Here is a 26937-nt window from a genome sequence, read left to right as displayed (position 1 = left end):
TTTGAGGACATGAAAGGTCAAAGCAAAGTCACTCGCATTTATCTCCGTTGTGAAGTGGATATAATGGAGAAAATTAGGTTTTCTATAATGTAGGAGTGATCTGTCGATTAACCTTCTGCTATTATATGGAATGTATTATAGTTATGGGATGGGGTGAGGTCTGCGGTAGCTGAAATACCAATTCATTGCTTCTGTTCCTCATGTCCTGTAATGCTGAATTGATGAGTAGGGGGCCAAAGCAGTTAACAGCTGAGAATGTGGGTGTTGCCTCAAGTTCGTTGACACTCATTGTATTCTATATCACTAATGCGTGTTTGAGATTCATGTAAAACTCAGCAAGTGCTTGTATGACCAGCAATCTTATAATAGCTAACACGAGATAGAACATTTAGCTCTGACATATGATTTTTATTTCATATAATTAGATTGAAGAGGAGAAGGCTCACATTGAAGACATCTTGTACAGAGGAGAACAGCTCCTTCAACAGGCAATGGACGACATCCAAAGAGAGAAACTCCGACTGGAACTTCTGCTCTTACAGACCAGATACAATAGTGCCAAGGTCAGGATAAATAATTTGTGTATTGCTTTATATTTACTTGTGGCCTTAGTTTTAGAATTTTAAATGAACTGATTTATTTTACCTTTGTAGCGTTCAGAAAGCATAGGGTTGGCCTGAAATGTGAGAGTTTACATATGGAAATTCACAGAACATGTATTGTGTTATAAATGTTACAGAATGACCATGTTAGAACGATACATGACTACTATATGTAGTTGTTATACCAAATCTGAGACATTGAACAATACCCACAGTGACTTACAGAAGAAGCTTGCAGCTGCCTTAACTACTTCTTAAAGAGGAACAATAACTACCTCTTCTAAATTAATTTCTTTGCCTCCTTTAAAAGTCACCTGTCAGGCTGTTTTGGGGTCATTAAACTGCTGAAAACTAATATCCTTAGGAATCAAAGTTTGTAGATGCCTGGTGTCAGATGAGTCCACTGAGGGACTCTAGCACATGTGCGTTGCATGCACTGAGGCAGAGGTCAATACAGCCCTGCACTTTAAGCTGCTCTTCAGGTGCATGCACAGTGAAGCACCATGTACTGACCTCAGCTTCACTGCACACACTGCGGGTATTCAGGAGTCCCCCAGTAGACTCATCTTTGATCTTCAAGCTTTGATTCTTAAAGGGGTATTCCCATGACGCTTGTTCACTAACCTGCAGGCTGTTGTGCTCTCTTCACTTCCTGCTTTTCTCGGCACATTGGTGGGCAGGGTTTCACTTGCACGGGATTGGTTGTAAATTAATTACCACCGTGTGAAGCTGATGTAACAGAGCTGGATTTGAGTCAGTTTGCATTACAAGCAAAGGTAATGGACTCCCTATCTCAGCCCTTATTAGCCAAATTCAATAAACCCAATGATAAGAGCTCTTACCTCCCCTATCTTTGTCATTTAAGTAGCGGAGCTTCTCAAACAGTTCAGAGCTCCCAGCCCCTCCCTCCCCCCTGAGAGCAGGCAGCTCCTTCACTTGACAAATGAGCAGATAATCCCAAGCGCCATAGAAACGGAGTGTAAACAATGAAGTGAATAAATTAAGATAGCAGCCAAACAAAGCAGTTTTGATAAAGCAATGCATTTTGGAAAAGTCTTAAATCCACAGAAACTAGCAGTATAGATAGGATCCTTGTGATGGGACAACCCTTTAATAATACTAGCAGTGGGCCGTGGTATAATGTAGAGATTTGGGACCTTAAAACACAGCATGCTGCTGATTTAGTGGTTCCAAACAGATTGCCTTTAACAGGTGGCACTCCACTGATTTAAGCGCATTTTCCCCACCATTTCCAAGAAACTAGTGCAGTTAGTTTTGGTGCCTGTTATGGTAATTAGGCACTGTACTGTCAAGTGGTGGTCTCAGACAGGAACAGACTGTGGGACATGACTGAGACCATTCTGATATTGTTGAATCAAGAGAACACTGCGTCAGAGCTTAGAATTGGGTCTCTTATCTGCTTTGGCCTGAGTCATCTTTCAAGAGAATCTATTATGTGCATAGGGAGAAATCTGTCAATTGGTCACTGGTCTGTGGTGGAGGATGGCTGGAGCTTGAATATCATTAAAGGGGTTGTCCAGGCTAAACTTTTAAAGTTGAAATCTGCTGAAGGGAATGCAAAAAAAAAAAAAAGAAAAAAAAAGAAAAGTATACTCACCTGACCCTGTCGTTCTGTTGTTGTCCCGTGCTTCCCGTTTCGTCTGCTCTTTCAGGTCTTTTTTGGCGTTGTGCTGAGGCCGCTGATTAGCTTCAGCAGGCCTCAGGAAGTGGACTAGTGATGTTACACGTAGTGCCATTCATGCCCTCCGCTGATTGCCCTCAGTGGTCACATTACCACTAAGGCCCTTCATCGGCTTCAGCACAACGCTGGAAGATACCGTGGGGAGCAGATGAACCAGGAGGTGTAGGTGGACACCATAACTATCGGGACCGGTGAGTATGCCTTTTTTTTTAATTTTTTTACTACCCCCAGCTTTTTTGAACATTTAAAAGAGCTGTCCATTTTTGCCTGAACATCCCCTTTAAACTCCCTACTAGCAGTGCGAACGACATACTGCAAGGTTTAAAATATAAATTCTCAAAAAGAAGTGGACAAATACACTTAAGTAACAGACCGCTATGTTATCCTGATCACAGAGGGCAGCATAACAGACCTGACATGCTGACATTAAGGGGTCACTGATAACGCAGATATTCTCTGGCCTTCCTGTCAGGCGTTCCAGTTAAAGTACACTACAGTCAGCATCTCTCTAACCTAATAAAATATACAGATAAGGGTTAGTCCACCTCCATGAGTTTCCTCCCCTTTTGGTACATTATACAACAAACCAGATTCCATTGTTTTCAATAGGAATTGTTATGAACCGAAAGAGAGAAATAAAGTCATCTGTAATGGTGGAAGCTTCTTTGTCTGGGCTGAAGGCATAATCATTCATAGACGACTGTGAAACATTTGAGTGCCTGAAAAGCCTAAGATATATTCCAAAGTTCGACACAAACATAAGATTGATCCACATAGATACTGTACATGCATGTTCCTTATCTGTCCATTCTTGCTTGGCTCAGACTGAAACGAGCAATAAGTTTCTGTTGCACATATCTGATAACACTTACCTTCCTCACCAACCGGTTTGGTAACTGTTATCATGAGACATTTTAGTTTACAGTGTAGTTAGATTGACAATAGAAGATGAAATCACTTAATTCCATCATAATCAGCTAGAACCTTCTACAGTCGACTCTCAATATTACATATCGGTATATAAAGTATATCGGCTATAACGTATATTTTCTCTGGTCCCGACTAATCTACATGTATTTTTATCCTGTTATAACGTAATACGGTTCGCATATAACATAGCTCTTTTTCGGACCCCTGCAGCCAATTGCATGCACTTTTCGCCACATATAATGTAGTACGTTGTGTACAGACGGGCCCCACCCAGCCAATCGCATGCATTTTCTGCCGTGTATAATGTAGTACATTATACGTGCGAGCCTCTGACGAGTCTCTCACTGCATTGCCCTCTGGGTAGATTAGTTCGCCGGAAGCAAGGCATACGTGTCTCGTGTCGTGTGAAGTGCCGGTTTTCGTTGTTTATTGATGTCAGAATGCCTCCCAAAAAGAGGACTAAGTTTACTGTGCAGCAGAAGGTAAGCCTGACATGGAGTTGCACACTGGTAAAGATCGTTTTGTGTCAATTGCATCGCGGTTTGACATAGTTATCGTGAATAACATATTCGGGGTCTAGCACCGTGAAATACGTTATATACGTATAACATATTCGCCTTATAACTAGAGATGAGCGAACAGTGTTCTATCGAACTCATGTTCGATCGGATATTAGGCTGTTCGGCATGTTCGAATCGAATCGAACACCGCGTGGTAAAGTGCGCCATTACTCGATTCCCCTCCCACCTTCCCTGGCGCCTTTTTTGCTCCAATAACAGCGCAGGGTAGGTGGGACAGGAACTACGACACCGGTGACGTTGAAAAAAGTAGGCAAAACCCATTGGCTGCCGAAAACATGTGACCTCTAATTTAAAAGAACAGCGCCGCCCAGCTTCGCGTCATTCTGAGCTTGCAATTCACCGAGGACGGAGGTTTCCGTCCAGCTAGCTAGGGCTTAGATTCTGGGTAGGCAGGGACAGGCTAGGATAGGAAGGAGAAGACAACCAACAGCTCTTGTAAGAGCTAAATTCCAGGGAGAAGCTTGTCAGTGTAACGTGGCACTGACGGGCTCAATCGCCGCAACCCAGCTTTCCCAGGATCCTGAATGGAATACACTGTCAGTGTATTCCCGTATACCCGATATATACCCCGATACCCGTTCCAACGGTGTGCCCCCCCACCTTCACCCCAGAAATACCCTGCAAGTCCCCTAGCAATAGAATTGGGGCTATATACACCCACAATTTTTACTACTGGTATACAGTGCCATTGTCTGACTGGGAATTCAAAGAATATATTGGGAATACAAATACCCTCATTTCTTGCTACTGCCATATAGTGCCAGTTTCTGACTGGTAATTCAAAGAATATATTGGGGTTACGTGCACCCACAATTTTTACTACTGGTATACAGTGCCATTGTCTGACTGGGAATTCAAAGAGTATATTGGGAATACAAATACCCTCATTTCTTGCTACTGCCATATAGTGCCAGTTTCTGACTGGGAATTCAAAGAATATATTGGGGTTACGTGCACCCACAATTTTTACTACTGGTATACAGTGCCATTGTCTGACTGGGAATTCAAAGAATATATTGGGGTTATAAATACCCTCATTTCTTGCTACTGCCATATAGTGCCAGTTTCTGACTGGTAATTCAAAGAATATATTGGGGTTACGTGCACCCACAATTTTTACTACTGGTATACAGTGCCATTGTCTGACTGGGAATTCAAAGAATATATTGGGAATACAAATACCCTCATTTCTTGCTACTGCCATATAGTGCCAGTTTCTGACTGGGAATTCAAAGAATATATTGGGGTTACGTGCACCCACAATTTTTACTACTGGTATACAGTGCCATTGTCTGACTGGGAATTCAAAGAATATATTGGGGTTATAAATACCCTCATTTCTTGCTACTGCCATATAGTGCCAGTTTCTGACTGGTAATTCAAAGAATATATTGGGGTTACGTGCACCCACAATTTTTACTACTGGTATACAGTGCCATTGTCTGACTGGGAATTCAAAGAGTATATTGGGAATACAAATACCCTCATTTCTTGCTACTGCCATATAGTGCCAGTTTCTGACTGGGAATTCAAAGAATATATTGGGGTTACGTGCACCCACAATTTTTACTACTGGTATACAGTGCCATTGTCTGACTGGGAATTCAAAGAATATATTGGGGTTATAAATACCCTCATTTCTTGCTACTGCCATATAGTGCCAGTTTCTGACTGGTAATTCAAAGAATATATTGGGGTTACGTGCACCCACAATTTTTACTACTGGTATACAGTGCCATTGTCTGACTGGGAATTCAAAGAGTATATTGGGAATACAAATACCCTCATTTCTTGCTACTGCCATATAGTGCCAGTGTCTGACTGGGAATTCAAAGAATATATTGGGGTTACGTGCACCCACAATTTTTACTACTGGTATACAGTGCCATTGTCTGACTGGGAATTCAAAGAATATATTGGGGTTATAAATACCCTCATTTCTTGCTACTGCCATATAGTGCCAGTTTCTGACTGGTAATTCAAAGAATATATTGGGGTTACGTGCACCCACAATTTTTACTACTGGTATACAGTGCCATTGTCTGACTGGGAATTCAAAGAATATATTGGGAATACAAATACCCTCATTTCTTGCTACTGCCATATAGTGCCAGTTTCTGACTGGGAATTCAAAGAATATATTGGGGTTACGTGCACCCACAATTTTTACTACTGGTATACAGTGCCATTGTCTGACTGGGAATTCAAAGAATATATTGGGGTTATAAATACCCTCATTTCTTGCTACTGCCATATAGTGCCAGTTTCTGACTGGTAATTCAAAGAATATATTGGGGTTACGTGCACCCACAATTTTTACTACTGGTATACAGTGCCATTGTCTGACTGGGAATTCAAAGAGTATATTGGGAATACAAATACCCTCATTTCTTGCTACTGCCATATAGTGCCAGTTTCTGACTGGGAATTCAAAGAATATATTGGGGTTACGTGCACCCACAATTTTTACTACTGGTATACAGTGCCATTGTCTGACTGGGAATTCAAAGAATATATTGGGGTTATAAATACCCTCATTTCTTGCTACTGCCATATAGTGCCAGTTTCTGACTGGTAATTCAAAGAATATATTGGGGTTACGTGCACCCACAATTTTTACTACTGGTATACAGTGCCATTGTCTGACTGGGAATTCAAAGAGTATATTGGGAATACAAATACCCTCATTTCTTGCTACTGCCATATAGTGCCAGTTTCTGACTGGTAATTCAAAGAATATATTGGGGTTACGTGCACCCACAATTTTTACTACTGGTATACAGTGCCATTGTCTGACTGGGAATTCAAAGAATATATTGGGGTTATAAATACCCTCATTTCTTGCTACTGCCATATAGTGCCAGTTTCTGACTGGTAATTCAAAGAATATATTGGGGTTACGTGCACCCACAATTTTTACTACTGGTATACAGTGCCATTGTCTGACTGGGAATTCAAAGAGTATATTGGGAATACAAATACCCTCATTTCTTGCTACTGCCATATAGTGCCAGTGTCTGACTGGGAATTCAAAGAATATATTGGGGTTACGTGCACCCACAATTTTTACTACTGGTATACAGTGCCATTGTCTGACTGGGAATTCAAAGAATATATTGGGGTTATAAATACCCTCATTTCTTGCTACTGCCATATAGTGCCAGTTTCTGACTGGTAATTCAAAGAATATATTGGGGTTACGTGCACCCACAATTTTTACTACTGGTATACAGTGCCAATTTCTAACTAGGAATTCAAAATGCGCAAGGCTCCCGGAAAGGGACGTGGACGAGGCCGTGGGCGAGGTCGGGGGAATGGTTCTGGGGAGCAAGGTAGCAGTGAAGCCACAGGGCGTCCCGTGCCTACTCCTGTGGGGCAGCAAGCATTGCGCCACTCCACAGTGCCAGGGTTGCTTGCCACATTAACTAAACTGCAGGGTACAAACCTTAGTAGGCCCGAGAACCAGGAACAGGTCTTGCAATGGCTGTCAGAGAACGCTTACAGCACATTGTCCAGCAGCCAGTCAGACTCTGCCTCCTCTCCTCCTATTACCCAACAGTCTTGTCTTCCTTCCTCCCAAAATTCCGAAGCTTTACAGAACAATAACCAAAACTGTCCCTGCTCCCCAGAGCTGTTCTCCGCTCCTTTCATTGTCCCTCAACCTGCCTCTCCACGTCACGATTCCACGAACCTAACAGAGGAGCATCTGTGTCCAGATGCTCAAACACTAGAGTCTCCTCCATCTCCGTTCGATTTGGTGGTGGATGACCAGCAACCCACCCTCATCGACGATGATGTGACGCAGTTGCCGTCAGGGCATCCAGTTGACTGGCGCATTGTGCGGGAGGAGGAGATGAGACAGGAGTTGGAAGAGGAAGTGGTGGATGATGAGGACACTGACCCGACCTGGACAGGGGGGATGTCAAGCGGGGAAAGTAGTGTGGATGTTGAGGCAGGTGCAGCACCAAAAAGGGTAGCTAGAGACAGAGGCAGAGGTCAGCAGCTTAGGCGAAGCCAGGCCACACCCGGAATCTCCCAAGATGTTCCAGTTCGTACCCAGCCCCGAAAAACTCCCACCTCGAGGGCACGTTTCTCGAAGGTGTGGAGTTTTTTCAAGGAATGCGCCGAGGACAGATATAGTGTTGTCTGCACAATTTGCCTCTCGAAATTGATTAGGGGCTCTGAGAAGAGCAACCTGTCCACCACTTCAATGCGCCGTCATTTGGAATCCAAGCACTGGAATCAGTGGCAGGCAGCAACGGCAGGACAAAGGCCGCCTGCCGTTCACGCCACTGCCACTGCCTCTGCCTCTGCCTCTGCCACTGCCACTGCTGACTGTGCTGGCGATGCACTCCAGAGGACGAGCCAGGACACCACTTCATCTGCCTCCGCCACTTTGTTGACTTCTACCTCATCCTCCCCTGGTCCTGTCTTATCTCCTTCTCCTGCACCATCAAAGGCACCATCAGGCGTTTCTTTACAACAACCCACCATCTCTCAGACATTGGAGCGGCGGCAGAAATACACTGCTAACCACCCACACGCGCAAGCCTTGAACGCCAACATCGCTAAACTGCTGGCCCAGGAGATGTTGGCGTTCCGGCTTGTTGAAACTCCCGCCTTCCTGGACCTGATGGCAACTGCGGCACCTCGCTATGCCGTCCCTAGCCGTCACTACTTCTCCCGGTGTGCCGTCCCCGCCTTGCACCAGCACGTGTCACTCAACATCAGGCGGGCCCTTAGTTCCGCGCTTTGCACAAAGGTCCACTTGACCACCGACGCGTGGACAAGTGCATGCGGACAGGGACGCTACATTTCACTGACGGCACACTGGGTGAATGTAGTTGAGGCTGGGACTGCTTCCCAAACTGGCCCGGTGTACCTCGTCTCCCCGCCTAACATTCCTGGCAGGGACACGAGAAGAACACCCCCCTCCTCCTCCTCCTCTACCGCCTCCTCCTCCGCCACCGCCTCCTCCTCCGCCACCGCCTCCTCCTCCGCTGTTAGATTGACCCCAGCTACGAGTTGGAAACGTTGCAGCACTGGCGTTGGTAGACGTCAGCAGGCTGTGCTGAAGCTGATCAGCTTGGGGGACAGACAGCACACTGCCTCCGAGGTGAGGGATGCCCTCCTCGATGAGACGGCAATATGGTTTGAGCCGCTGCACCTGGGCCCAGGCATGGTCGTTTGTGATAACGGCCGGAACCTGGTAGCAGCTCTGGAGCTTGCCGGACTCCAACATGTTCCATGCCTGGCCCACGTCTTCAACCTAGTGGTGCAACGTTTCCTAAAGAGCTACCCCAATGTTCCAGAGCTACTGGTGAAAGTGCGGCGCATGTGCGCCCACTTTCGCAAGTCGACAGTAGCCGCTGCTAGCTTAAAATCTCTCCAGCAACGCCTGCATGTGCCACAACACCGGCTTTTGTGCGACGTCCCCACACGCTGGAACTCAACGTTTCAGATGTTGAATAGAGTGGTTGAGCAGCAGAGACCTTTGATGGAATACCAGCTACAAAACCCTAGGGTGCCACAAAGTCAGCTGCCTCAGTTTCACATCCATGAGTGGCCATGGATGAGAGACCTTTGTGACATCCTACGGGTCTTTGAGGAGTCCACAAGGAGGGTGAGCTCTGAGGATGCGATGGTGAGCCTTACAATCCCGCTCTTGTGTGTTCTGAGAGAATCCCTGATTGACATCAGGGATAACTCAGATCACACAGAGGAGTTAGGGATAGCATCCGATCCGTCACAGCTGGAGAGTAGGTCCACACATCTGTCCGCTTCACTGCGTTTAATGGAGGAGGAGGAGGAGGAGGAGGAGGAAGAAGAGTTGTCCGATGATGTGATGGTGATACAGGAGGCTTCCGGGCAACTTCGAATCGTCCCATTGTTGCAGCGCGGATGGGTAGACATGGAGGATGAGGAGGAAATGGAGATTGAACTTTCCGGTGGGGCCAGAGGAGTCATGCCAACTAACACTGTGGCAGACATGGCTGAGTTCATGTTGGGGTGCTTTACAACCGACAAGCGTATTGTCAAAATCATGGAGGACAACCAGTACTGGATCTTTGCTATCCTTGACCCCCGGTATAAAAACAACATCTCGTCTTTTATTCCGGTAGAGGGGAGGGCCAATCGCATCAATGCTTGCCACAGGCAATTGGTGCAGAATATGATGGAGATGTTTCCAGCATGTGACGTTGGCGGCAGGGAGGGCAGTTCCTCCAGTAGGCAACCAAGTTCTCACTGGTCCACACAAACGAGGGGCACACTGTCTAAGGTCTGGGACACCTTGATGGCACCCCCTCGCCAAAGTGCCGCCACGGAGGGTCCTAGTGTCACCAGGCGTGAGAAGTATAGGCGCATGTTGCGGGAATACCTTTCCGACCACAGCCCTGTCCTCTCCGACCCCTCTGCGCCCTACACGTATTGGGTGTCGAAGTTGGACCTGTGGCTTGAACTTGCCCTATATGCCTTGGAGGTGCTGTCCTGTCCTGCCGCCAGCGTCCTATCTGAGAGGGTGTTCAGTGCAGCCGGTGGCATCATCACTGACAAGCGCACCCGTCTGTCAGCTGAGAGTGCCGACCGGCTCACTTTGATAAAAATGAACCACCACTGGATAGAGCCTTCATTTTTGTGCCCACCTGTGTAAAGCACCCCAACATGAAACTCCATGTCTGTACTCAACCTCTCCAATTCCTCCGCATCCTCATACTCATCCACCATAAGCGTTGCACAATTCTGCTAATACTAGGCTCCCTCCAACATGATTTCCCCCAACTCTGCTGGTTAGAGGCTCCCTCCACCCTGATTTCCACCAACTCTGCTGGTTAGAGGCTCCCTCCACCCTGCTTTCCCACAACTCTGCTGGTTAGAGGCTCCTTCCACCATGAATTTGCCCAAACTGAGCTGTTTAGAGGCTCCCTCCACCATGAATTGGTCCAAACTGGGCTGGTTAGAGGCTCCCTCCACCATTAATTGGTCCAAACTGGGCTGGTTAGAGGCTCCCTCCACCATGAATTTGCCCAAACTGGGCTGTTTAGAGGCTCCCTCCACCATGAATTTGCCCAAACTGGGCTGTTTAGAGGCTCCCTCCACCATGAATTGGTCCAAACTGGGTTTTTTAGAGGCTCCCTCCACCATGAATTGGTCCAAACTGGGGTGGTTAGAGGCTCCCTCCACCATTAATTGGTCCAAACTGGGCTGGTTAGAGGCTCCCTCCACCATGAATTGGTCCAAACTGGGCTGGTTAGAGGCTCCCTCCACCATGAATTGGTCCAAACTGGGGTGGTTAGAGGCTCCCTCCACCATTAATTGGTCCAAACTGGGCTGGTTAGAGGCTCCCTCCACCATTAATTGGTCCAAACTGGGCTGGTTAGAGGCTCCCTCCACCATGAATTTGCCCAAACTGGGCTGTTTAGAGGCTCCCTCCACCATTAATTGGTCCAAACTGGGCTGGTTAGAGGCTCCCTCCACAATTAATTGGTCCAAACTGGGCTAATTAGAGGCTCCCTCCACCATGAATTGGTCCAAACTGGGTTTTTTAGAGGCTCCCTCCACCATGAATTTGCCCAAACTGGGCTGTTTAGAGGCTCCCTCCACCATGAATTGGTCCAAACTGGGCTGGTTAGAGGCTCCCTCCACCATGAATTTCCCAAAACTTGGCTGTTTAGAGGCTCCCTCCACCATTAATTGGTCCAAACTGGGCTGGTTAGAGGCTCCCTCCACCATGAATTGGTCCAAACTGGGGTTTTTAGAGGCTCCCTCCACCATGAATTGGTCCAAACTTGGCTGTTTAGAGGCTCCCTCCACCATGAATTGGTCCAAACTGGGGTGGTTAGAGGCTCCCTCCACCATTAATTGGTCCAAACTGGGCTGGTTAGAGGCTCCCTCCACCATTAATTGGTCCAAACTGGGCTGGTTAGAGGCTCCCTCCACCATGAATTTGCCCAAACTGGGCTGTTTAGAGGCTCCCTCCACCATGAATTTGCCCAAACTGGGCTGGTTAGAGGCTCCCTCCACCATGAATTGGTCCAAACGGGTTTTTAGAGGCTCCCTTCACCATGAATTGGTCCAAACTTGGCTGTTTAGAGGCTCCCTCCACCATGAATTGGTCCAAACTGGGGTGGTTAGAGGCTCCCTCCACCATTAATTGGTCCAAACTGGGCTGGTTAGAGGCTCCCTCCACCATTAATTGGTCCAAACTGGGCTGGTTAGAGGCTCCCTCCACCATGAATTTGCCCAAACTGGGCTGTTTAGAGGCTCCCTCCACCATGAATTTGCCCAAACTGGGCTGGTTAGAGGCTCCCTCCACCATGAATTGGTCCAAACGGGTTTTTAGAGGCTCCCTTCACCATGAATTGGTCCAAACTTGGCTGTTTAGAGGCTCCCTCCACCATGAATTGGTCCAAACTGGGGTGGTTAGAGGCTCCCTCCACCATTAATTGGTCCAAACTGGGCTGGTTAGAGGCTCCCTCCACCATTAATTGGTCCAAACTGGGCTGGTTAGAGGCTCCCTCCACCATGAATTGGTCCAAACTGGGGTTTTTAGAGGCTCCCTCCACCATGAATTGGTCCAAACTGGGGTGGTTAGAGGCTCCCTCCACCATTAATTGGTCCAAACTGGGCTGGTTAGAGGCTCCCTCCACCATGAATTGGTCCAAACTGGGCTGGTTAGAGGCTCCCTCCACCATGAATTGGTCCAAACTGGGGTGGTTAGAGGCTCCCTCCACCATTAATTGGTCCAAACTGGGCTGGTTAGAGGCTCCCTCCACCATTAATTGGTCCAAACTGGGCTGGTTAGAGGCTCCCTCCACCATGAATTTGCCCAAACTGGGCTGTTTAGAGGCTCCCTCCACCATTAATTGGTCCAAACTGGGCTGGTTAGAGGCTCCCTCCACAATTAATTGGTCCAAACTGGGCTAATTAGAGGCTCCCTCCACCATGAATTGGTCCAAACTGGGTTTTTTAGAGGCTCCCTCCACCATGAATTTGCCCAAACTGGGCTGTTTAGAGGCTCCCTCCACCATGAATTGGTCCAAACTGGGCTGGTTAGAGGCTCCCTCCACCATGAATTTCCCAAAACTTGGCTGTTTAGAGGCTCCCTCCACCATTAATTGGTCCAAACTGGGCTGGTTAGAGGCTCCCTCCACCATGAATTGGTCCAAACTGGGGTTTTTAGAGGCTCCCTCCACCATGAATTGGTCCAAACTTGGCTGTTTAGAGGCTCCCTCCACCATGAATTGGTCCAAACTGGGGTGGTTAGAGGCTCCCTCCACCATTAATTGGTCCAAACTGGGCTGGTTAGAGGCTCCCTCCACCATTAATTGGTCCAAACTGGGCTGGTTAGAGGCTCCCTCCACCATGAATTTGCCCAAACTGGGCTGTTTAGAGGCTCCCTCCACCATGAATTTGCCCAAACTGGGCTGGTTAGAGGCTCCCTCCACCATGAATTGGTCCAAACGGGTTTTTAGAGGCTCCCTTCACCATGAATTGGTCCAAACTTGGCTGTTTAGAGGCTCCCTCCACCATGAATTGGTCCAAACTGGGGTGGTTAGAGGCTCCCTCCACCATTAATTGGTCCAAACTGGGCTGGTTAGAGGCTCCCTCCACCATTAATTGGTCCAAACTGGGCTGGTTAGAGGCTCCCTCCACCATGAATTTGCCCAAACTGGGCTGTTTAGAGGCTCCCTCCACCATGAATTTGCCCAAACTGGGCTGGTTAGAGGCTCCCTCCACCATGAATTGGTCCAAACGGGTTTTTAGAGGCTCCCTTCACCATGAATTGGTCCAAACTTGGCTGTTTAGAGGCTCCCTCCACCATGAATTGGTCCAAACTGGGGTGGTTAGAGGCTCCCTCCACCATTAATTGGTCCAAACTGGGCTGGTTAGAGGCTCCCTCCACCATTAATTGGTCCAAACTGGGCTGGTTAGAGGCTCCCTCCACCATGAATTGGTCCAAACTGGGGTTTTTAGAGGCTCCCTCCACCATGAATTGGTCCAAACTTGGCTGTTTAGAGGCTCCCTCCACCATTAATTGGTCCAAACTGGGCTGGTTAGAGGCTTCCTCCACCATGAATTGGTCCAAACTGGGTTTTTTAGAGGCTCCCTCCACCATGAATTTGCCCAAACTGGGCTGTTTAGAGGCTCCCTCCACCATGAATTGGTCCAAACTGGGTTTTTTAGAGGCTCCCTCCACCATGAATTGGTCCAAACTGGGCTGGTTAGAGGCTCCCTCCACCATGAATTGGTCCAAACTGGGGTGGTTAGAGGCTCCCTCCACCATTAATTGGTCCAAACTGGGCTGGTTAGAGGCTCCCTCCACCATTAATTGGTCCAAACTGGGCTGGTTAGAGGCTCCCTCCACCATGAATTTGCCCAAACTGGGCTGTTTAGAGGCTCCCTCCACCATTAATTGGTCCAAACTGGGCTGGTTAGAGGCTCCCTCCACAATTAATTGGTCCAAACTGGGCTAATTAGAGGCTCCCTCCACCATGAATTGGTCCAAACTGGGTTTTTTAGAGGCTCCCTCCACCATGAATTTGCCCAAACTGGGCTGTTTAGAGGCTCCCTCCACCATGAATTGGTCCAAACTGGGCTGGTTAGAGGCTCCCTCCACCATGAATTTCCCAAAACTTGGCTGTTTAGAGGCTCCCTCCACCATTAATTGGTCCAAACTGGGCTGGTTAGAGGCTCCCTCCACCATGAATTGGTCCAAACTGGGCTGGTTAGAGGCTCCCTCCACCATTAATTGGTCCAAACTGGGCTGGTTAGAGGCTCCCTCCACCATGAATTTGCCCAAACTGGGCTGGTTAGAGGCTCCCTCCACCATGAATTGGTCCAAACTGGGTTTTTTAGAGGCTCCCTCCACCATGAATTTGCCCAAACTGGGCTGGTTAGAGGCTCCCTCCACCATGAATTGGTCCAAACTGGGCTGGTTAGAGGCTCCCTCCACCATGAATTTGCCCAAACTGGGCTGTTTAGAGGCTCCCTCCACCATTAATTGGTCCAAACTGGGCTGGTTAGAGGCTCCCTCCACCATGAATTTGCCCAAACTGGGCTGTTTAGAGGCTCCCTCCACCATGAATTGGTCCAAACTGGGTTTTTTAGAGGCTCCCTCCACCATGAATTGGTCCAAACTGGGCTGGTTAGAGGCTCCCTCCACCATGAATTTCCCAAAACTTGGCTGTTTAGAGGCTCCCTCCACCATGAATTGGTCCAAACTGGGCTGGTTAGAGGCTCCCTCCACCATGAATTTCCCAAAACTTGGCTGTTTAGAGGCTCCCTCCACCATGAATTGGTCCAAACTGGGCTGGTTAGAGGCTCCCTCCACCATTAATTGGTCCAAACTGGGCTGGTTAGAGGCTCCCTCCACCATGAATTGGTCCAAACTGGGTTTTTTAGAGGCTCCCTCCACCATGAATTTGCCCAAACTGGGCTGTTTAGAGGCTCCCTCCACCATGAATTGGTTCAAACTGGGCTGGTTAGAGGCTCCCTCCACCATTAATTGGTCCAAACTGGGCTGGTTAGAGGCTCCCTCCACCATTAATTGGTCCAAACTGGGCTGGTTAGAGGCTCCCTCCACCATGAATTTGCCCAAACTGGGCTGGTTAGAGGCTCCCTCCACCATGAATTGGTCCAAACTGGGTTTTTTAGAGGCTCCCTCCACCATGAATTTGCCCAAACTGGGCTGCTTAGAGGCTCCCTCCACCATGAATTGGTCCAAACTGGGGTTTTTAGAGGCTCCCTCCACCATGAATTTGCCCAAACTGGGGTGTTTAGAGGCTCCCTCCACCATGAATTTGCCCAAACTCTGCTGGTTAGAGGCTCAATCCACCCTGATTTTCAAAACAAATGTTGGTGCCAACCTCAACTTACTACAAGGGCCAAATTCACTGCTGGTGACAAGCTCTCCTCACTGCAAGTGCCAAATACACATGTTTCAAGGTGTTTTCCTACTGTCAGAGAGGTGGTATTGAGTGTGTAAAGTGTGTAGTTGTTAGGCTGTGATGTTGGGGTAATAGAGGGTCTTTGGTGTGTTAGATGCCCCCAGACATGCTTCCCCTGCTGTCCCAGTGTCATTCCAGAGGTGTTGGCATCATTTCCTGGGGTGTCATAGTGGACTTGGTGACCCTCCAGACACGGATTTGGGTTTCCCCCTTAACGAGTATCTGTTCCCCATAGACTATAATGGGGTTTGAAACCCGTTCGAACACACGAACATTGAGCGGCTGTTCGAATCGAATTTCGAACCTCGAACATTTTAGTGTTCGCTCATCTCTACTTATAACGTATTTATTTTCCCGGTCCCGACAATACGTTATATCGAGAGTTGACTGTACTAAAGTTTCTGACTCCAGAGCCCTTTTGACGTTATTTCTTTTATATTTAGGAACTGCAGTCAGTAAGGAGAAGACAAGAGGTCAAAGCATCTCCAGTGTTTGTGCAAGACGAGCGGCCAGAAGATCGTTTCACTAACTGGATGAGTGAGACAGAACATCGTCTATCTGGCCTCCAGGATGATGACCAAAAACTTCAGGTGACGTTTTTTTGGTTTTTTTTTGGTTTTTTTTTTGCTAAAATGTAATTTTTGTTAAAGTTTTATAAATTGTACATAAATAACATGGAAGAGAAAAACTCACTAATAAAGGATCTAAACACAAACGAGAGGACAAACCTCTGACACACACAAAACAACAAGAAAGAATAGGGGGGAATGGGGAGGGAGAGAGTTCAGAGACCATGGAGGATACAATGTGTATCTCACAGAGACTGGTGACATGGATTGTAGTCACTCATTTTGTAAGATATGTTACCTATAGATCCCTCGTGTGCCTGTTTCAATTAGGTGGATCAGTTGGGGTAGTAGGCCACCAGGTGGATCAGTTGGGGTTGTAGGCCACCAGGCGGAACAGTTGGGGTTGTAGGCCACCTTTACAGGTGTGCAGAGTCTTAAATACCACCCACTATCCCACGGTCTCTTGAAAGGCAGGCACTGACTTATATGAGCCAACTTCCAATGGTGGCACTAGATGCCGAGTTTTTCTTTTGCCTTCATGGAAAAACTTATTTGCATATTATTTCTCACTGGATGTAACTTGTGTTTTATGTTTTAACTCTCATCTTATCATGTAGGTGGCTTTGGCTTTCCTCTTTTCTGTCAATGTTTCCTTGCAGCAGAGATGAAATAATCATAATACACATTATTTAGATGATTATTATCACTTCTCAGGAGCTTCTTAAAGAAGTAGAGGAACATAGAGAAGAGTTTGCTGTTCTCCAGAAGAAGACTGGTGTTGTGCACCATGGTTCACCAGGAGATGCTGATGGGGGCAAAATGAAGCAACGCTGGGAAGAGATTGAAAAGCAGTTTGCTCTGTATTTAGGAACTCAAGATCAGAGTTTAGTAAGTTATCCTCTTTGATTGCTAATTGGGGTAATAGATGGAGAGCTGTTCCCGTATCTTCCTCCTAAATGTGATAATAGAGGAACTATATGATTGGGAAAGGAAGTTGATAACCTGAGGAAAAGTTCCTTTATTGTTTCTGGGGTCACTCAAGACTGTACTGAGGGTCAGAATAATGGATATTCAAGTCTGCCAGGTTGAGGGAAACAAGTGGCAGAATTTCCATTTTTTACTGCAGTGTTAAAACAAAATCAGAAGGGTTTTTTTTTTAATATGTAGATTGTGAGCCCCATATAGGGCTCACCATGTACATTTTTTCCAGATCAGTGTATCTTTGGAGTATGGGAGAAAATCCATGTGGAAATGCGGAGAACATATACAGACTCCTTGCAGATGTTGTCCGTGGCAGGATTCGAACCCAGGACTCCACTGAGCCACCGTGTTGCCCTTTTTTTTTTTTTTTTAAATCAGAAGCCTTCTGTCAGCTTTCTGGTGTGTTTTTGGTATAAAACAGAAACTCAACAGACAAAAAAAAAAGCTTATGTTTTGACATTTAAGTTAATGAATATGCATACTTTGCCTTTTGTATCTGTCAATCTGATGTCCATTGTTCTGATCCTCAGATGGCTCAGTACTACCAGCTACTACCATAACAAGATATGTAAGACTCATTGTGATCCGTGTTTTATCTAGTCTGAAGCTTGGCAATCCATTAGAGAAATATTGAACTTTAGTGTAGGCCCCTGTTAGACTTGGGCTGTAGTAGCCTACATTTTAGAATCAGTGTTGATCCACTTTCGCCTGCAGGGAAGGCCTTGATGCTTGGTAGAGGAATATTCTAGTATATGTCAAGTTCTGTTATATTTTTATACAGCTTTCAGCACTACCCCCACGCTGCTCAAAGATCAAGATATGAGCAATCCTATGTTTTGGTGTTTTTTTTCTTTGTAGGATGATACAGACACTTGTTTGGATGTGAGCGTTGCCTCAACAGGATTCACTCCGTCCTTCCTTCCTTCAGATTACTTAGTCGAAATAAACAAGGTCTTGCTATCAATAGCGGACGCTGAACTTCTGCTTACTGCACCCGAGTTAAGCAATGGGGAGTATGAAAATTTTTCTGTGCAAGAAGATTTACTAAAGGTAACCTAGTATTTTGAATATCCAGTGTATATGATAAGAGCACCAATATATTAATGCGTATTTACTTGTTGCTGAATGATTTAAATTTGGGTTTTAGCAAAATTATAAGCATCTCCTGCCATACAAGTTCTTTGTGCTTGTGGTTATTTTAGGATTTGCTTATACAGAGGAATTTGGCACCGGTCTTATCTCGGATTACGCCTCAAAATCAGCGCCACATTCCACCCTAAAACTGACTCTAACAATACCTATTGTATTCAATCAGAGGCAGAATTAGATGCAGGAGGATGGAAAAAATAAGTGTCTTGCTCAATCTTTCTGGGGATGGCTCACATCACGGGTTCAGATTTGAGGGCTATTAAGTGACCCCAACTGTGCCTGCTAATGTGTCACTAATAGGACACCTATAAAAGTACACATGGTCATTCCCATTGATGGTTATTATAGGGTAATACTTTCTAATCATACTGTATAAAATATGAATTATTTCTTCAAAATCAAATTGTAAAACAACATACTTTGTTTTTCTGTCCTCACATCTTCTATATGAAACATGATCGATTGATAACTTTTTATGTCTTCAGTCAGAGCTTTTCCATCAGGTCAGGTCAGAAACTTTGTGCATCACTTACTGTTCATGTTTTCTTTCTTCTAGAATATAAAAGATTCACTGGATAAACTAGGGGAACAAATTGCAGCTATACATGAAAAGCAACCTGATGTTATTTTGGAAGCCTCGGGACCAGAAGCCATACAAATAGGAGAATCACTTACCCAGGTCAATGCAGAATGGGATCGGATTAATAGATTGTTCAATGAGCGTAAGAGGTGAGGCTCGGTGACTCTGAGCTTGTATGAATAATCCCTTTTGCCACACCAAGCCATACTATATAAGGTCAAAAACACAGATAGATAAAAGGAACACACAAACCATACTCTATCAGGACAAAAACACCCCTAGACAAATAGAACAGCACTCCACGTCATTTATTCATTCATTGTACCTTGTACAACAACTGAATAAAATATATTCTTATATAAAATTGGAGTGCCGCTGTATTTGAGAATCATACAATCATACAAATGTGATTAATGTCTTTCCTTAAGACAGACACAGCGGAGGATTGTTGTACCCGATCTTGATGCTTTTGTGAAAATCTTAAATTGGTCAAAGATCGGGGTAATGCTGTTGCATAGAGCGGCCAGTAGTCTGATCCTTTTTCTAATAGAGAAGTGTAAATGTGAAGACAATCTGTGAAAATATCTTCTAGTTTTTAGTATTATTGTAGATGTAGAAGTCTATGCAGTATAAATAGTAAATAATTGGATCATTTCTTATTGAAGTCGTTTTGACAGAGCACAGGAAGAATGGCGCCAATTCCATTGTGATCTCAATGACCTCACTCAGTGGATAAACCAAGCAGAGGGCTTGTTAGCCCAAGCACATACTCCAGGAGGCATTTTGGATTTGGAAAAAGCACAAGTCCATCAGCGGGTAAGTTATTATTCACTAACACTATCATGGTTAAAGCCTAAAAGGAACACCAGAATTACTTTACCCACCCATAACTTTTTTTTTTTTTCTATTTAATTTATTATTTTTTTTTTGCATTGTATCCCTTTAACCTATTTCCTGGGGAATGCAAGTATTTACTAAAGCATATATATCGGGAGACGTGATAGGCCCTTTTTAAGTACCGTGAGATAACCCATGTAAACACAGTGAGTGATGTTATCCTTGACAGCATAAACCACTGGATTTACACTTTGATTTGGATTTATAGCACACTATAAACTCATCATTGGGTTTTCAGGCCTTATTTGGTGACAGGTTCTCTTTAAAGACATTGATGATCAATCAGTAAGATTGGTCATATATATCATGTTGATGTGGTTTCATCTTCCAAGACCTTCACTGATCAGCTGTTCACAGCATCCACCAGAACGAACATAGAATGAAGTTGGAAGCCCAAGTATATGGGAGGCGAGATGCAAAGATGTAGTAAACTCACTTGGCCACTACATAGAAAATGAAACTTCCCCCCCAATACCATTCACTATGTTCCTGACAGATTGCTATGAACAGCTGCCCAATGCAGGTACCAAATCCTGGACCGCCACTCATTCAGGGATATCCATTGGATAGGTCTTCAATATCTTTATCTGGAAAAACCCATTTAATTAATTTACAACATTTTTACCTCTGAGAAGAGTGAATCATTTTCCTCCTCCTTTTTAGCAGATCACTCCTCCTCTTGACTGGATGGGATCTAGTCCCTTTCCCATCCAGCCTTCTGTTGGTATCACTAGCCACATACAAATACATATAATAGATCTTGGTTCTTCTTTGCTCCATTGTTTCTGTAAATGTACATTTTCTTCTTATATTTGTGGGGAGTGGACACCTCCCTATGTGGAGCTACGCACCCTTCACTCTCACAGCAGGAGTCTCACATCCTAGACAAGCTGCAGCTTCATCTCCCTCCCCCCCTCCCCTCTTATTTTCTGTTTTTAATTTACTGTGATGCCAAGTTTGACTTTTTTTGTGACTTATGGATATACCTGGAAGATACCTCATCTAGTACATAGTGCAAAGTGTCGTGCATTCAGGTTCACTAGTAATTTATGCAAGAAAATCACAACCATACGTATGCTCTTGTGCTGAGAATTATGTCAACTTAATTCTAAAAAAATGTTTTAGAAAAGTTTTATGTGCAGACTATTAACAAATGTAAGGGTGCATTCACACGGAGTAACGTGCCGCGTGACCTGGCACATATACGCCGTGTGAGATTTTGAGCGCCGTATACACTCACATTGATTTCAATGGGAGCCTAGATAGCATACGCAGCATTATTTTGCAGCCGCAAAATCACGCCCGCAAAATAACGCGGCGTATACGATCCAGGCTCCCATTGAAATCAAAGGGAGCGTATACAGCGCTCAAAATCTCACACAACGTATACGTGCCAGGTCACGCGGCACATTACTCCGTGTGAATGCACCCTAAGTTATATCAAAGTATAAACTGTAAAAGAAGAAGAACCTTCCATTGTACCTTTATCTTAGCGATATTAATATTAGACATTTTCTGCATCTTGGAAAAGAACTTGGAGGAAACTATACATGTACATGAAATGAAGTTAAAACCTAATTTCATGGGTGTCATTTTCCTTTTACAGTTTAAATAGATCAAAACACTTCTGAGAACAGCAATGCAAACAGAGCTTCAGTAAAGCAGATTATTTTACGCTTCTGCATTTACTTGCCATTGTGTTGATAGGCAGAGGGATCATAGATACATAGGCCTCAGCAGGTAGGTTTTTTTTCCACTTCTTCATCTTTTGCTTCATTTTGTCAGGAACTCGAAGAAGGAATCAGCACTCACCAACTCAGTTTTACCATTCTCAACCAGAGCGGGGAAGGGATCATACAGCATCTCTCCGCCAACGATGGACAACTCCTTCAGGAGAAACTGTCAGGTCTGAACAGACGCTGGAGTGCGGTTAAATTTGAGGTCATGGACAGACAGCAAAGGTATGGGGCCTGTGTATTGGAAATCAATTGTCAACTGGCTTTAGAACGTTTTTTTATGCTGATGTGTGTATAGCGTTCTGTGTAATAACATATAAGTTGGATATATAACTATGCAACTTATTTTGGATATTTGAGGTTTGCATATATTATTCCCTAAGTAGCAGGCTGTAGCGAAAAAGCGCTGTGGGAAAAACTACATTTGCAACCCATCGTGGGTTTCCCCGAAGAGCTTTTTACAGAAAATGCTTTCTGCTTCCATTATACCTAAAGGGAAACTGCTGGCCTTTCCGTAGGTATAATTGACATGCTACGATTTCCAAAACTACATCCCCACACGTTTTTTTTGGGTAGTTTTACAGTCCCTGCAAATTGGACTAACGAATCCCATCCACACATTGTGGAAAAATATGCGCGACGAACACACTGCGATTTCCAATACCATCACGGATTTGTAAATCGCTGCATGTCAATAATACCTATGGAAATGTCGGCGATTTGCTTATGGAAGCGGAAAGTCAGCAGGACTTTCTATGTTAAGCGCTGTGGGAAAAGATGTGATACGTTGCTTCTGTGGTTTTTCCTACAGTGCTTTTTTGGTGTGGCCCACTACAAGGGGCTTTAGTTTCTCTGTCTGTCAAAACGTCCAAAACACATTGTTTGGATATTTTATGGCGGATCCGATCATCACTTCTATTTTAAATTGTACAACTTTTCATTACACAAACAATAATATCTATTTGCTGAACCTGGGCAACCCCTTTAAGGCCTATGGTTATACAGTATGACCTCATAGACTTTTACAGGCGGCCTATGGTGCGGTAGTATGGCCATCACCAATAAAACTATTATTCTGAGGAAAATTCTATATATTTTTTGTGTTCTGTTGAACAGATTAAAAGAAGAAAATCCAGCTGTCACTGACTACAAGAGGAGACTGGATGAGTTCACAGCATGGCTGGATCAAGCTGCAAATGTATTACATGTCAATCCAGCTCTTGACAATGAGGAAAGGCTTCATCAGATAAAGGTTAGTCAATGAAGTGAAGATGATAATGAAGATTTTCCAATTTCTGGGAGCCAATTCCACTCCCTATATTGCTCTAAAACTTTTAATTTGAATAGGTGAAAAATCTGTTTTTGAGACGAGAGCTGGAGCAGCTCAGAAAGGGGCGGCCATCGATATGACTGTTTTCACACTATGCAACAGTTAAAAGGATTGGTTCATCTATTATTGGACTTATGGCGACAATGGCCAAACACTGATAGGGATAAAAAAAAAGAGAAAGTACTTTTATAAGAAATGTGATTGTTATTGTGGGAATACCCCTTTAAACCCCTTTTTACTACTTTACAACAACCTTGCCACCTTCCTAAAAAAGAACATGGCAGGTGTTGTGGGCATGGTCTCCGCCCTGCCCAATTTATCATCTTTTTCTCTTAATTTCCTGCCTTAATTGATGTCTAAAATTATGAGTATAGTTGCTGTATAGGCCCTGCGGGGTATACGTCTCATATAAGTGGACGTGTGCACCTTATTATATATGAGGCACATTCTTCCCCTACGAAAATTATATGAAGACCCCAAATGTGTTCTAAAAATGGCTGTCACATGGTCATGTTTCATTGAACAAAATAGAAAGTTCTATGACGAATTCATCCTACAATGCTTTCCAGCCTGTCCTACCATTGGAGCCCCTGCTCCGAGAGCATAGTCCTAGGCAGGGCCCAATATTCAAGCTATTGCATATCAGTAAAGATCCCTGACATCAAGTCGGTGACTGTTTATATGACATCTGGTCTGACTTTGCTGTAGTGTTTGCATTTTATGTTATTTCTGCCAATGTCTATAGTTTTAATATGGAAATAATGTGAAAAAAAATCTAATGAGCGCTTTCCTAATAGAAATATTCTTGGCTTTTCTCTAGCTAAGCGTATCTAATTTTGCTCATCGGCTTGTTTCCAAAATATTGTAGGAATCTAAAGCTAAAGCTCTCTTGCTCCCCCTTCAGGCTTTAAGTAAAGATCTGGAAATCCAGAGTGACAAGGCTGAGTGGCTGAACCGCACAGCACCAGGTATAATGGCTTTGAAACGGCTCAGTGCACCGGAAAGAGAGAAACTTTCTTCTAGACTACGGACCATTAATATTAACTGGAGTAAGGTATGATAGCTGAAGCTCTTTCCATTCCAACCTTTTTGGTTGGCTTTTTTTTTTTTTTTTTTAATTTATTTTCTACTGTTATATTGATATACTGTATTTTGTATATGTATTTTTTATTCTTAGATAGGGCAACTTTGAAGAGGAAGGTTTAAATACCCCACTCTGTACTCCTCTGTGTCGTTGATCATTATTCTGGAGGGACACAGTGGTGCACTTGAACTTTACTGGGGAGGGGGTAAATACCCCGCTCTGCACTCTTCTGTGTATTTGATCATTATTCTGGAGGGACGCAGTGGTGCAGGTGAACTTTAGTGAAAGGGGTAAATACCCCGCTCTGCACTCTTCTTTGCATTTCATCATTATCCTGGAGGGACACAGTGGTGCACGGGAACTTTACTGGAGAGGGGGTAAATACCCCGCTCTGCACTCTTCTGTGTCGTTGATCATTATTCTGGAGGGACACAGTGGTGCACGGGAACTTTACTGGAGAGGGGGTAAATACCCCGCTCTGCACTCTTCTGTGTCGTTGATCATTATTCTGGAGGGACACAGTGGTGCACGGAAACTTAACTGGGGAGGGGTAAATACCCCGCTCTGCACTCTTCTGTGTATTTGATCATTATTCTAGAGGGACGCAGTGGTTCATGGGAACTTTACTGGGGAGGGGGTAAATACCCCACTCTGCACCCTTCTGTGTCGTTGATCATTATTCTGGAGGGACGCAGTGGTTCATGGGAACTTTACTGGGGAGGGGGTAAATACCCCACTCTGCACCCTTCTGTGGCGTTGATCATTATTCTGGAGGGACGCAGTGGTTCATGGGAACTTTACTGGGAAGGGGTAAATACCCCGCTCTGCACTCTTCTGTGTTGTTGATCATTATTCTAGAGGGACACAGTGGTGCAGGGGAACTTTACTGGGGAGGGGGTAAATACCCCGCTCTGCACTCTTCTGTGTTGTTGATCATTATTCTAGAGGGACACAGTGGTACAGGGGAACTTTACTGGGGAGGGGGTAAATACCCCGCTCTGCACTCTTCTGTGTATTTGATCATTATTCTGGAGGGACACAGTGGTGCATTTGGTGGAATAGTCATCTGCTTACATTACTCGGCACCTTCAGATTTAATCTCTGCACATTCACATGGTGAATTTTCTAGTCATTTTCATTCTTAAATAACATCAGCAGGCTTCTGAGAATGTTTTATTTATGTAGCATCGGCAATATGCATATTGTCTTACGACTGACGCCATAAGTTTCATAGAAAAGGGAAGTATAAAAAATGCAGCTATTCAGAGGACCCCATAGGGTTTACATCCGAGGTGATAGTTACATTTTCTCACTTGATATTCAAACCATACAGATATTGTCTGAGTGCTCTGAGCTCGATTCTCTCACATCTCCTGATCTAGCGAAATGTATTATTCTTTATCATTAAGCAAAGAAGTCTGAAACTGATTCACCCTGACACTGAATTCAGTTTTCTTTCCATTAACATTCAGTGACCATAGACATAAAATAAAGCTATATGGCTACAGCCAAGGGTGAGGCCTGTATAATACATGGCGGAAAACTCTGTCCCGAGCAGATGTTCACCTGATTCATATATTCATAGATTTTTTGTTAGGATTGGGAATAGTTTTGTGAATTTTTTTCCTGATTCCTCATGAAATGCTCGTCACTGTGGAAACACCACAATGTAAACTTAATAATGCATAACCGATAAAGCTTTATGCATAGAAGTGTGTATGCAATCCTAGCGTGTTTCAATGTTATTTTTCGCTATATTTAGGCTAAGTCCTATTTGGATCCATTGGAACAGAAAGGGAAATATCAGAACAGAACTAAACATTGTAACACACTTTGATTCCACAATCGGTTGTCTGTGAGGTTGTCTGCTCAATAAAAATGGCCTCGTTCACATCTGCGTCAGTAGTCCGTTTGGGGAGTTCTCATGAGAATCCCCCTCCCCAACAAACTACCGAATGCATTGGCAAGCAGTGTGCAGTGAAAGCACACGGACCCCATAGACTATTATGGGGTCCGGGTGCTTTCTGCACGGTCTCCGCACGAATCATGTGGACAGGAAAGTAGATCATGAACTACTTTTCTCTCTGCATATTCCGTACGGAAAACACACGGACCCCATTATAGTCTATGGTCCGTGTGCTTTCACTGTACACTGCTTGCCTGTGCGTTCGTTAGACCGTTCAGTAGAGTCCCCATGCGGACTCCCCCAAAAGGATTACTGACACAGATGTGAACGAAGCCTTAGAATGATGTAAAATAAAGCAACCGCCACACTACCCCTCAAACATACAATGGCTAATACTCTGGCTACCATAGCAGTGACGCCTCCCCAGTCATTGTTCAGTCACTTCTACTCTTACCTGTATCACGTTTAGCGTAAATGGACCGATGTTTTTAACTTGCTTTCCCTTAGGACCAGGGCCCCACATTGCCGTAATGAAAACGACATGGCAAAAAACACTGCGTTTTACATTACCTGCAAAGTGGATGGGATTCTGGCTAATCCCATCCACACATTGTAGAAAAAAATGTGCAACAGAAACGCTGCAAATCGCTGCATATCATTTATACCTATGGGAACGCTGGTGTTTGCCATATGGGTATAATAGAAGGAGAAACTCTGCGGACTTTCTGTGAAAAAAGCTGCGGAAAAAAACTACAATGTGTTTCCGCCATGGTCTTTTCTGCAGCATTTTTTGGCTACGGCTTTCTACATGGGGTCTTAGCCTAATGAGGGCTATTATAAGAAAATAAAAATCTTTAAAAAATATAACCAGGAACAAATTTACAGGACCAATGTAAAGTAGATCTTATAGAGTGAAAGGCAAATAGATAATTTAGAACAGAG

The 26937-nt window shown here is 44.8% G+C and overlaps 1 protein-coding gene across 3 annotated transcripts in view; it reads left to right on the top strand.

Annotated features, from left to right (window-relative positions):
• UTRN (utrophin) overlaps positions 1–26937 on the top strand; it is a 497025-nt gene that overhangs the window by 159547 nt on the left and 310541 nt on the right. For all 3 annotated transcript variants that reach the window (XM_075267488.1, XM_075267486.1, XM_075267487.1), the window contains 9 exons: positions 426–563; positions 16207–16353; positions 17047–17220; positions 18172–18363; positions 19019–19191; positions 19708–19858; positions 21725–21900; positions 22792–22927; positions 23910–24059. In XM_075267488.1, the coding sequence (XP_075123589.1) occupies positions 426–563; positions 16207–16353; positions 17047–17220; positions 18172–18363; positions 19019–19191; positions 19708–19858; positions 21725–21900; positions 22792–22927; positions 23910–24059 (1437 nt within the window). The remainder of the gene's footprint in view (positions 1–425; positions 564–16206; positions 16354–17046; positions 17221–18171; positions 18364–19018; positions 19192–19707; positions 19859–21724; positions 21901–22791; positions 22928–23909; positions 24060–26937) is intronic.

This window comes from Leptodactylus fuscus, chromosome 3 (assembly GCF_031893055.1).
Source record: "Leptodactylus fuscus isolate aLepFus1 chromosome 3, aLepFus1.hap2, whole genome shotgun sequence".
Classification (NCBI taxonomy): domain Eukaryota; kingdom Metazoa; phylum Chordata; class Amphibia; order Anura; family Leptodactylidae; genus Leptodactylus; species Leptodactylus fuscus.
This window is presented reverse-complemented; position numbering and strand designations above follow the sequence as displayed.